At 44.2% G+C, this 13,181-nt stretch overlaps 1 protein-coding gene across 1 annotated transcript in view; it reads left to right on the top strand.

The window, feature by feature from the left end:
• PIWIL4 (piwi like RNA-mediated gene silencing 4) overlaps positions 1-13,181 on the top strand; it is a 51,415-nt gene that overhangs the window by 13,736 nt on the left and 24,498 nt on the right. The window contains exons 5-9 of the mRNA XM_006162594.2: positions 1,203-1,258; positions 2,109-2,189; positions 4,243-4,440; positions 6,134-6,245; positions 10,713-10,836. Of these exons, the coding sequence (XP_006162656.1) occupies positions 1,203-1,258; positions 2,109-2,189; positions 4,243-4,440; positions 6,134-6,245; positions 10,713-10,836 (571 nt within the window). The remainder of the gene's footprint in view (positions 1-1,202; positions 1,259-2,108; positions 2,190-4,242; positions 4,441-6,133; positions 6,246-10,712; positions 10,837-13,181) is intronic.

The raw sequence follows: 13,181 nt of genomic DNA on the forward strand, positions 1-13,181 counted from the left end.
GAATGCGTCTTTGGGGCAGTTATTCATGTGCTTTCATGTACTTGGGCCACAGAGTGCAAAACAAATCCGAGTTGAGACAAGGAATTTAAGGGTGATGACTGTCTCCCTGTTAGCAGGAAGAGTATTCTCCCTCCCCCTTCCTTTTCTGTACTCCCAAACATTACTTCCAGACTTTAGTTCACTGTGTTTAACCTAGTAAACTGAGCATTTCTCCTAGCTGATTAATTTTGGAGAGAGTGGATTTGGCACTAGCATTGCTTTCTGCCCTGGCTCCCCGCTGCCCCGTCCTCTCTCCACATGGACACGTGGGGCCGAGGGAAGGATGTAACTGAGCTTTTCAGTGCTCTCGAGACTGACCTGAGGATCATGTGCTTCTAAATTATCCTGGAACTCAATCCATGCAGATTCTCTGCCCCCCCTCCCATCACCACCACCACTAAACCTAGTAAACAAAATTTCATGAGTGAGGCCTGAAAATCCACATTTTTAGCAAGCTTTCCAGATAACGCAGAGGTACGCTAAAGCTTGAGTACCAGTTTTACATGCTACTGCGAGAGCAGCGGGCTGACCTGCTCAGAAGCCTTAGGTGCCAGCTTTTTGCTCCATCATCTGAAGACACCTGAGGTCAGGGAAGTTCTGGGTTTTGCTGAGTATCTGGCACATGAAGGAGCTTCTCGATGTAGGCATCTTTTTTCCAATTCTAGGCATCTTTTTTAGCATGTTTCCACCACATCTGGGCCTCAGTTGAGTGCTGCGTAACAACTCTTCAGAAGTCTGGCTTGTATGTCCCCTCCTAAAGGGCCAGTCTTAAACCAGCTGACACAGGAGGTGCTTTGCAGTGACAAAGCTCTTTCACTTGCATTTTTCTCTAAGTCTTTTCTGTAGAGCGTGTGTGCTCGTCAGAGAGAGAAAGACAGAGAGAGGGAAAGTGAGAAATCGCCCCCTGGGAGGATGGCCATGCTTTCTGTAGAGCGTGTGTGCTCGTCAGAGAGAGAAAGACAGAGAGAGGGAAAGTGAGAAATCGCCCCCTGGGAGGATGGCCATGCTGCAGTCCCATCTGCTACACTCTCCTCCTGGGATTTTGGGCACACACACCCATGAACCTGGTGTGATTTCAGGCTGCCAAGTCTAGGATTCAAACCATGGTCACCCATGTGGGAGTCCAGCGTTTTAACCACTTCATCGCCTGTTTGTCCTGGCAGGTAAAGATTAAAATCTCCATCTTACAGAGTAAAAGATTGAGGCTCGGTGATGTTTGGTAACCCAGTCACTCCTGCTTTCTAACTCGAGACTCCCTATGTTTCCTCCATGCATGGGGCACCCTCATATGGGTGATATCTCAAATCCCAATGGTGACCAGGATTAATTGCTGAAGAAGCAGTCATGATTATTGGTAGGGAGCTTGAGAAGCATCATTAAAAACAGCCTTTTTGGGGGATGGCATGGTGGTTAAGGCACTGGACTCCCACATGGGCAGTCACAGCTTGAGTCCCAGGCTTGGCAGCTTGCTTTCTCTCTTTCTCTCTCTGTATTTCTCCCCAAGGAGAAAATACACAGAGAGGGTAGTGAGCAACACCAGAACATACTTAGAATTTGATTTACTCATGAAGAAATCTGATCATAAATTCCTATTTTTAAAGAGCTGTCTCTTGAATAACTGCTTTGCAACTCTTAAATCTGTATCCTTTACTATTCCTAACAAACTACAGGAATAGTCTTGTTAGAACAAAGCTGAGGGTACAACGGCATAAAAGTACTCCGTTTCTCATATTTCTCCAAGATATACATCTAATTTATCCACAGGCTTACTTTGAGCAGGCACTCCTGGTGATTAGTTAACTCAATGCAGCAGTATTGAACTACGAATGACTTATTCAGAGGAAATGATTATGGGAATGTCTGAATTCCACATTATTTGAACTCTTATTCTAGGCTCATTTTTCAATTTCTATCAAATACTATATAAACTTCCATTCTCTTTGGAGACAAAGAATGTATCTCAGTAATGTAATTTTAATATCCACACACCTGAGCAAGTTCTAAAGCTACTTGGAATTGTACTGTTATTGACTGACACTTACCAAACATTCAAAAATATATACTTACAGGATCTTGAAAAAGCTGTCCATGTACCAAATTGGACAGAACTTCTATAATCCTTCAGAGCCGGTGGAAATCCCTCAGTACAAGTAGGTTTATTTATATTTTCTGTTCCTCTGATATTATTATAATGCGAGCAGCATAATTTATGATGCAATATGATGACATTATGCTTTCTGTGAGAGACTTTGTGATATGAAATTAATGGACTTTTTTTCATTTTTGAGGGATTTTTTAGTAGTATGGTGATTGTGAACATGAAACTAACAGCCTGTTTTCTAATATTAGTGTGTTAGATCGTTATCATAAACCCTAGAAGGAGTTCAGAAACTGAATGTTGTGTGTATAACAAAAAATAATGAAAGCGGCATGCAGTGGACTATGTTACGACACATAGGTGGTGATCTGTTTTCTTGTTTAAAGGAAGGTAGCCCAGCCAGGGTGATTGACATGACACCACTGTGTAACAGACTCAGAGGCTAGCCAGACGATCATGGTGAGGAATGGAACTGTTTGAACACTTGCAGAATTTTTGCCCCAATCTGGGAACGCAATGCTTCAGAGAAAGTGGCTCGCTATTATTTGGACTGATGGTTATGAAGCTCTCCAGAGAGGCAATGGATAGCCCCCAAACGGATATATAAATAAAGGGAGAAGTGTATTAAAGATAAAAAACGGAAGTGGGGTATTTGACCTTCTGCCACATGGAGAGAGAATAGAGGAGTTTCTATATGTTCATTCACTGTGTCAGTGGTCTCTGTATAACATCTTATTCATCCCTGTCACCTCTCTCTCCCCTGAATGAGAAACTCTTGTAGGACCAGTGTTGTGCTAAGCTGCAGTAGCTGCTCAGTGCAAATGCTTGTTCTGAAGCCTCGCCTAGAATCTCAGTGGATTAAGTACACAAAATATAAATTGGAATAATAAGTATGTGTCTATTCTTTTGTGCAGTTTCTGGAACTTTTTATTGGAGACTTGCAGTGGATGGGGGAAGGGGCTGTAGCTTGTGCTCCAATTTCTCTTACATATCCACACATGTTTTCAATTCTGTATTTCTTATCTTGTTATCAAATCTTTCACCTTTGAGTCGGTATGCTTTTCTGAACCTACAGGTTTTCATCTAGGACAAATTACTCAATAAACATATTATTTCTGTAGCTGTGGCTCTCAGCCAGCAGTATCCCCCCCACCCCAAGTGAACAGTTTCATTATCTGGAGACATTTTTGGTTGTCATGGTGGGAGGTGAAGGGTGAGAGCTGGAAGGATTCTCCCACTGGTGCCTAGCAGGTAGACACCAGGGATGGTGCTAAACATCTTATAATGCACAGAACGGCCTCTGACAAAGGACTCTCCAGTCTGAAGTGTCAGGAATGTCAAGGCTGAAAAACTGCTTTAAGAATATATTTTATCTTTACAAATGTGTGTTTAAAGACACTCCAGCTGAAAATACCAAAGTTTTTAGGCAGCAGTTAGAAGAATTTAAGACTGAAAAAAAAAATAAGATTTAGAGCATTATAAGCGAGCTGATGGTGTGGCAGTTAAGGTGGCTAGATCCTACATAGACTGCACAGTTCAAATCCCAGAACCAGAAGCTTGAAAAAAATACTAGGTGCATGTGCATCCGTGCCCAAAATCCCAAGGGGAAAATGGAGGAGAAGGGATTGTGGCATAGTCGTTCCCTCTGGGGGAGGTGATTTCTTACTTTCTCTCTTTCTCTCTTTCTCTGTGGCACGCTCATGCACCCTATAGCAAATTAAAAAAAAAAAAAAAGATTTAGGGAATTAGAATAAAAAATGACTATTAAAAATGTTTATTGTTTTTCTGGTATGTATTTAAAATATATTTATGTTTATTTTCCTTTTTTTTTTTTTGTTCCCTCTGGGGGAGGTGATTTCTTACTTTCTCTCTTTCTCTCTTTCTCTGTGGCACGCTCATGCACCCTATAGCAAATTAAAAAAAAAAAAAAAGATTTAGGGAATTAGAATAAAAAATGACTATTAAAAATGTTTATTGTTTTTCTGGTATGTATTTAAAATATATTTATGTTTATTTTCCTTTTTTTTTTTTTTTTTGTTTATTGTTTTTCTGGTATGTATGTAAAGTATTTATGTTTATTTTCCTTTTTTTTTTTTTTTTTTTAGATTATCCCTTTGCAAGGGGTTTGCCATTTCTGTATCATGGTTTGAAAGTAAGCTCCTGCTCAGTGCCGACGTGAGTTACAAAGTCCTCCGGAATGAGACTGTCCTGGAATTCATGACTGCTCTCTGCCACAAAACTGGCAGGTCCTGTTTCACCCAGATGTGTGAGAACCAGCTGATAGGGCTCATTGTCCTCACAAGGTAAAAGCCTGCATCCAGCTACACTTTCTGGAGAGAATGAATTATTTATGGTATTTGGGAGCAGCAATTGCTTGGGGATGTTGTCTCAAGCACAGATCCGATCAGTTTGCTCCCCTATTCACGAGACCTGGCTGTGCTCAGCTGTCTGGAGAGCAGGCTTCTCCACTCAGCATTCTGGACTGTACCCAAGCTGCTGTGGTCCTGAATTACCTCCTTCTGTGTGCACCCTCCACTCCCATTCTGACTGCACTTCACTGCTTCAGTGCATCCGCCTGCATTCCTCAGCCCAGACTTAGCCCTTTTAAGTTTCAACCTCTGCGAAACTGGGCTCTAATGTTACTGCTTTCCTGGTGTCTCCACTTACCCACTTGGTTGGAATTAATCAGTCCTCTCCCATTGGGTCCCAGAGCACTTTACTTAGAACCTTAGAACCCTTCCCAGCTCTCTCTGTGGCCATTTTATTTCATTTTGTTATGGTACAGAATGTTCAGTTCATGCCTCACCTTCTCTATAGGACTCTGAGGGTTTTCAAGCTGAGACCAGGCCTTTTCTCTTTGTAAACTTCTTGGCTTGTCAATATACAATTTGCATCCTGTGCACATTGAACTGAAGTAAGCACGGGTAGACTAGATGGCTTGCTAAATATGGAAAGCTCACCGTGTGCTGCTGCTGGTCCAAGATTTCTTTTAGAGAACCAACTGGCCTTCTCTTCTTATCTGGCTTGGAATTCCCACTGACAGTTGTCTTCTGGGTCAGATAGCAGCAGAGAGGTGGGAAGGGAATTTCCACATTGCTGGGATGAGAAGGCAGCCTGTGTGTCTTCTGTCATGAGGACACACAGTCACCAAGGACTCTGGAGGAAACTGCATGAAGGTCTCTGTCCCCAGACTGGAGCCACCTCAGAGGACACTCCAGGCTGCACAGTGCTGAAGAGGAGATGGAGTGTAGAATGACCTTAGCCATTTTGTATTTTTGCCAAGGCCAGCCCTAGACAGGAAGCTAAGCAGGATGCCCGAATTGCATGGCCAATCAGCTGCTTTCTGGTGCTTTTATTAGAAGGATACCCAGGAACACAGAAGCTCCAAGTGACACCAGAAGCTGATGGGAGGGTTTTCAACAATGTTTTGGCCTCTGAACATTTAAGAATGAATCACCTGGGGCCAGCAGATGGTGTGGTGGTCAAGGCTCTAGATTCCCACACAGAGACCATGGTGCGAGTCCTGGAGGCTTGAAACTTCCGCTGGTCATGTGTGTGTACATGCCCCAAATCCTGAGAGGAGAATGAAAGAAAAGGAATTGTGGTGTGGCCCTTCCCTCTGGAGGGTGATTTCTCACTTTTCCTCTCAGTCTCTGTTTGGTGAGTGCATGAGCCCTATGGCAAAAGCTTAAAAAGAAAGAAATCGCCTAATGTTAGAGTGTCTACCAGTGAGAAAAACAGACTGTAGTCTAGGTCTAGTGACTTCCCCAAGTTTTACTGGGATATGGACAGAGTTGTCATATACTGGAAAATTCATTAATGCTCTTCTCAGATAAGAGCTGATCATTTTTTTAGAAAGCGAATATTCTTGTATTACCATCATTCACAATATTTGACATCCCAGACTCTGTCTTATACTTTGAATGAAAATTGTGGGGAAGTAGCCATTTATGATTGAGAAAACTTTTAGAAAAATATTTCTCACATTTTTATCAGATACAATAATAAAACCTATCGCATCAATGACATTGACTGGTCGGTGAAGCCCACGCATGCCTTTCGGAAGCGGGATGGCACCGAGGTCACCTATGTGGATTACTACAAGCAGGTAGGACTTTCTTTTCTTCATCCTCGCCTCCTTCCTCTTAGCTCAGAGGACTCCCTATGCTTTCCAAGCCCAGCAGGTCACCTGAGGTCACAGTGTGCATGCTCCCTACCTGATTATCTACCTGGTCCCTCCTCCTCCATCCCCACAGCATTCATCTCCTGTTGACCCTCACCCTGTCTCCTCCTTCTGGCAGCCTGAGCAACCTCCCTTAAAAGCTTCATGTCACTGGGACTAGCAGTTAGCATAATGACTATGTCACTGGACTCCCACGTGGTTGACCGTGGTTCACGTCCCGGACCCAGTGGCTTAAAACTCACGCTGGGCGCGTGTGCGTGCGTGCCCAAGATCCCAAGAGGAGAATGGAGGAGAAGGGATTGCAGTGTGGCCATCCCCCCTGGGGGGTGATTTCCCGCTTTCTGTCTCTCTGTCTTTCTTTCCATTTTATTTTTTGAATTTTTTCATTCTTTTTTTTTTTTATCATTTTTGCCATACATAGGGCACACCGACTCACCAGAGAGAGACCAAGAAAGACAGTGAGAGGTGAAATGAGAAGCCATCGGCCACACCACAATCCCTTCTTCTCCATTCTCCTCGGGATTTTGGGGTCACTCTCTGTCTTTGAAGCCCCATCTCTTACCACTTCCTCCTTCCAGCCCTGTGCTCCACTGAGCTTACTTTTTTAGCTCCATGACTCATTTCTCTCCTGTACATTTTTAGACACATTGTTTCTTCATGGTTGTCCCTTCTCAGCCACACACTAGACAACCTTCCAGGTCAGCTCTGCCATCAGCTCTCAGCAGAGCCCCTAGTGCTCTTCCCAGGGCCCCCCTCTTGCACATGGCCGCATCATGTCCTCACAGACATGACAGGAAAGGTCTGACCCGTCCTAGGCCTCAGGCTCCTGGGGGCTCCCCTTGAGCACTTTAGTTCTGGATATGCAGGCCTAGCACAGGTCTCTGCACATACAGAGACTCGGGAAGCATTTACTGATGGAACGGCCTTCCTCTGAAATCTCTATTCACCTTTATCCCCACACCCCTGCCCTTCACCTTCCATGATCAGTTTCTTCTGGAAGTACCTTTTCGTTAAGGTGCCATCCTGCCCAGGTCTCCAGCCTCTTAGCTATGCTTTCTAAACAAAAAGCAAACAAAACCAAAAACCTTTCAGGAAAAGCTCTCTTTTCCTCTTGGCTAACTTCAGAAAGCCACCTGTACTAGCTCCGAGCACCCCTCCCGTTCTTCCTTCCTGAGACCTCTGCAGTTTGGCATCCGGTTCTGCTACTGTAGAAAAAGTTCTCCAGTGGCCTCGGGGGTTAATGTCCTTATCCTAAAGGGTTTTCAGTGGCATCTAATGCCTGTGTCCTTTCCCACGGCCTGAACTGCCCTCTTCCTTCCTGACTCCTGGGATGCAGCCCTGTGGGTCTCTGCTGGGTTTCTGGCAGTTCTAGTTTAGCCTCCTTTCAAGCCTTCCTTCTTCTTTCCCTCCAAAAGCAACCATTATTTGCCATGGTTCCCTCATAGAGCATCTTTTTTTTTTATATTTTGAAACCACTCAAATCTAGCATTTTTGCCTTGCCCTCATTCCCAAATGACACATTCATCTTCATTTTTTGGAACATATTTGTATGAATAGCCTGCAGGCATTTCAGACTAACATAACTCAAACTGATTCATCGTCTTCCCCATTCCTGTTTCTCCCTAGGAATTCTGCATCTGGATTGGGAAATCATTTTGCTTCCTTCCTTCCCACCCTCACCTCCTCCTCTGGGTGTTGCCAAGGTGATTTCTGCTCCCTTCGCCTTAGAGTCTTCCCCATGCCATCCTCCCCAGCCCTGTTCCCACTGGGTTAATGCAGAGCCCCTCTTCAGTTCCCCTCTGCAGCAGGTGTCACAGGCACCTTCGATGGTCTCCTTCCCCAGCTCGCTCCTCACTGCGATTCACTGTCCACACTGCCACTAGAGAGAGCTTGCTGAAGTCCTGCCCAGAAAAGTGGTTAAGAGCATAAGCTCTGGGGGCCAGCAAGTGGCATGGAAGTTATAATGGCTGCATTCCATGTGGCCCACTGAGTGGTTTAAGGCCTGAACTCAGTGACTTGAAAAATAACACTGGGCACTTGTGCATGCATGCCCAAAATTCTGAGAGGAGAGAGGAGGAGAAGGGATTGCAGCATGACCATCCTCTCATCCCCCAGGGTGATTCTCACCTTCTCTGTTATCTCTCTCTCTTTGGTGAGCACACGGGCGTTAGGGCAAAACTAAGAAAGAAAAAAATAAGGGGCCGGCAGATGGCATGGTGGTTATGGGCAGTGGATTCCCACATGGCCGACTGTTGTTCAATTCTTGGACCTGGCGGCTTGCATTCTCACTTTCACTCTTTCTCTCTCACTCTGTCCCTCTCAGGCCAAATTAAAATAAACAAGTAAGTAAAGTTAAATACAATAATTCTTTAAAAAAATAAATAAAAATTTGGAAAATAATAAAAGATAAAGAAAATGAGTTCTGGAATAAGATGGGTCTAGCTGTAGCTGCATAGCCTTGGGCCAGTCACTGAACTGGAGTGTCACCTATGAAAGGGGATTTGTCTGACTGCCTGTGCAGGATTGTCTAAGCCTTGAGCTAGGTAACAGCACAATCAGAGCACTTAGCCTGGTGCTGCACATCACGAGCCCTGGGTAAACAGGGAGACCCTGTGGGACCCTGCCCTCTTCTCCTATCCTCCCCTTCTTCGTGTCTAGCATTGCACAGTTTGGCCCCGCCTCACCGTTTAGCTTTATCTTTCTTGGCATCCCCACCGTTGCCACCCTTGTGCACTCACTAGTCACTCCGTGTTCCTCAGCCTTTCTGCATATTCACTGGACATCTGCATAAAGCCACCTCATGCATTCCTTTCTCCTTCAACACTAGGTCACAGCCTCGCTGCAAGGTCAAGTGTCGCCTCGTTTTTGACATCCTCGTCCTCACTGACCTTGCTTTTTGTCAGGCATGCAGGAGCGCTAGCTGTTCTCTCTCCTCTGTGCATGCATCACAGTGCTTCTAGAACACGTCTTCCTTGGTGAACAGGGATGGCAATTGGCTCATCTGGCAAAGACTCTTATGCAGAAAATGTGCGCTGTGCCTCAGTTTGTTAAACATGCTGGCTTCTTTTCTGAATGTGTAAATTTGTTCTTATTTGAACAGATATGCTGGAGAACCTGTGATATTCTGAGAAGGAAATCATGGCAAAAGTCCCACTCACATCATTGTAATGAACTGTGGCACACTTCATAGATACTGTAATTAAGAGGGAAAAGAAGCAATATCGTGTCAGCTTGAGAATGTCCTCCTCTCGGTCCCAGGAAGGGAAGACTAAATTATTGTGTAGTCCGTTTTCAAAGTGGAAGACATTCTGACATTGACCTTTATATTTCCCTATTTTATCTTGTCATGACAAATATTAAATGCTAATAAAACTGGGGAAACAGAAATGGTAAAATTCACCTTATGGGGACCAGCAGGTGGCATGGTGGTTATGATGCTGAACTCGCACATGGCCAACTATGGTTTGAGTCCCAGATCTGACAGCTTGAAAGTCATTCCAGGTGCATGTGTGCATGTGTGCCCAGAATCCTAGAAGAATGGAGGAGAAGAGACGGTGCCATGGCCATCCCCCCCAGGGGTGATTTCTCACTTTCTCTCTCTCTGTCTCACACACGCACCATACATATATAAAGGCAAAAAAACTTTAAAAATCACCTTATAGCAGCAGCTTAGGGGGCAGAATTGGTTAGTTAAGCATGGTGCTCTGCCTTGGTCATCCACAGTGGTGGTCTCTTTGAGTCAGTTCCAATGGATTCATTGAAGTATATATAGAATCAGCTAGGGACTGTGCTGAGTCTGGATGAAACCCGGGGAGAATAGGAAAGTGATTTTTAATTGAAAACAGTATTGCATTGTAAAAGATAATATTTAAAATAATTAAAATTGGCCCTCGGATATAAAAGGTGGGTCCTGGGAGAAAGAAGGAGGTAACCATGGGGTTTTTCTTTCTTCACTGGAAAGATATGCTCATACAGTGTATTTTTTTTTTTTTTTTTTTTTTGGGGGTTTTTTTTTTTTTTTTTTTTTTTTTTTTTTTTTTTTTCCGCTACAGGGCGTGTGCGCTCGCCAAACAGACAGAGAGAGACATAGAGACAGAAAGCAAGAAATCACCTCCCAGGGGGGATGGTCATGCCACAATCCCTTCTCCTCCATTCTCCTCTCGGGATCTTGGGCACACATGCACACGCACCCGGCATGAGTTTTAAGCCACCGGGTCCGGGATGTGAACCGCGGTCGACTACATGGGAGTCCAGCAACATAGCCATTACACTAACTGCTGGTTCCCCATACAGTGTATTTTTAAGAGGATTACCTGGTTGCTTATAAGCAAGGGTGCTCATCTTGCAAAGTTTCCTTATTAACTTTTCCCTTATTAATCTTGCATTTTATAGCAATATGATATTACCTTATCTGACCTAAATCAGCCAGTGCTTGTGAGTCTGTTGAAAAGCAAGAGAAATGACAACACGGAGGCTCGGATTGCCCACCTGCTACCTGAGCTCTGCTTCCTGACAGGTAATGTTTATATTTTATGACACTATGAGGCTCTCAGTTCTTACCAGTGGCAGAACCTTAAGTTAACTGAGTCCCTAAGCATTGATTTAATCCATGGAGGACAGGCCCTTTAAGTAACTTATGCGATAGTAAAGACAAGTGGGGGATAGAGTGCCCTGGGAGATCTGTCTCCTCTATCTCATGTATTCTTGTGGTTCCTTTTATATAAAACAATCCCTTACGGACCAGCAGTTGTGTAATGGCTATGTCGCTGGACTCCCATGTAGTCAACCACAGTTCGAGTCCCAGATCCGGTGGCTTAAACTCATGCCAGGTGCATGTGCATGTGTGCCCAAGATCCCAAGAGGAGAATGGAGGAGAAGGGATTTCAGCGTGGCCATCCCCCCTGGGGGGTGATTTCTTGCTTTCTGTCTCTCTGTCTCTCTCTGTCTTTCCGGCAAGTGCACGCACCCTATAGCAAAACAAACAAACAAAAACAATCCCTTACACAAAGAGTTTCCTTAAACCAAACTGCTCTTTTCCATATTTGAACTTCACATCTATAGGAAGCGATATGACTTTGATTTCCCTCCGGTATATCATTAGAGAGATCCCCAAATGATCGGTGTTTTCTTTTGCATGTGCTTCCAGTAGGGAACTCTCACTTTGTGATAGAATCTGACGAACTGTTTCAGGTACTTTTAATAGTGTCCATTTGATAGACAGGGTGAGATTAAAGAGGAGGGACTGGGACCAGCAGATGGCATAGTGGTTACGTCGCTGGACTCCCACATAGCCGACCGATAGCAGTTCAAGTCCTGGACCTGGTGGCTTGAAACACGACAGGCACGTGTGCATGAGTACCCAAAATCCTGGGAGGAGAATGGAGGAAAAGGGATGATGGCATGGCCATCCCCCCTGGAGGGTGATTTCTCACTTTCCCTCTCACTGTCTCTGTCTCTTTCTCTGGCAAGTGCATGCTCCATAAAGCAAAAAAAAAAGCCTCTTGAAAAATGAGGGGGTGGGAGTGCTTTCTATTTTGCACATTTGTTTTCTGTTTGAACCTGTTATGTGAATATATCTATTTTGTAGTTAGGGAGATTGATAAGGATATGATCCTTGAAGGGGTGTATTTATTCCTGCCGGTATTCTGATATTGTGCCTTTGCACAGCCCAATATGGTAACCACTGGCCACGTGAGTTTATTGAGCCTTTGACATGTGGCTGCGCAACTGAGAGATGAATGCATATCTGCTGTAGGTGTGAAAGAGCAACCTGAGGGGCCGGCAGGTGGCGGCCTGGTTAAGGCAGCTGGACTCCCACATGGCTGACTGCGGTTCGAGTCCTGGATCTGGCAGCTTGCTTTCTCACTTCTCTCTTGCTGTCTCTCTCTAGTCAACTTCAAAGATATATAAATATATATATATAATGACAATGAATAAAATTAAATAAAAAATAATTCTAAATAAAAACACAGACCAGATTTCAAAGGCTTATTATGAATAAAAAAGAAAACTAATTAATAATTAATGTATTTAAAAATATTGATTATATGTTGACATGATAAGATTTGAAATATAGAAGGTTAAATAATATTTTTAAAGATTTATTTATATTATTATTATTATTATTATCATCATTCAATTTGCTATAGGGCACATGCATTCACTAAAGACAGACAGAGAAAGAAGAAAGAGAGAGGGAAAATGAGAAAGCAAGCCACCAGGTCCAGGACTCAAACCGCTGTCTGTCCTGTGGGAGTCGAGCACCTCAACCACTATGCCACTTGCTAGTCCCAATATATAGTCTTTTAAATCATTTGATCTGGCATTTCTTCTTCAGCCAGGAAGGACGTTGGTGGGGTTTGTTTTGTTTTGGAGAGGTTTTCGCTATAGGGCGCGTGCGTTCACCAGACAGACAGAGAGACATAGAGACAGAAAGCGAGAAATCACCCCCCAGGGGGGATGGCCACGCCGCAATCCCTTCTCCTCCATTCTCCTCTCAGGATCTTGGGCACGCACACACACGCGCCCGGTGTGAGTTTTAAGCCACCGGGTCCGGGACGCGAACCACGGTCGACTACGTGGGAGTCCAGCGAAATAGCCATTACGCTAACTGCCGGTTCCCGGACGTTGGTGTTGAGACACAGTAACTGCCATGGCTTCCAGTGCTCTGGCGAAACCTCAGATGCGTGGTCTTCTGGCCCAATGTCTGCAATTTCATATTGTTGGATCATTCATTGTATCCCTGAGTGTGGTGCTATCTATAAGTTTGCTGTGGCTGAACCAAAAAGGAAGGCATATGCAGATTTCTACAGAAATTGTGATTCCATGAAAGATTTTTTTTTTTTTTTGACAGGTTTTTTC

The sequence above is a fragment of the Tupaia chinensis genome, unplaced genomic scaffold, assembly GCF_000334495.1.
Source record: "Tupaia chinensis unplaced genomic scaffold, TupChi_1.0 Scaffold140218_1, whole genome shotgun sequence".
NCBI classification, from domain to species: Eukaryota; Metazoa; Chordata; class Mammalia; order Scandentia; family Tupaiidae; genus Tupaia; species Tupaia belangeri.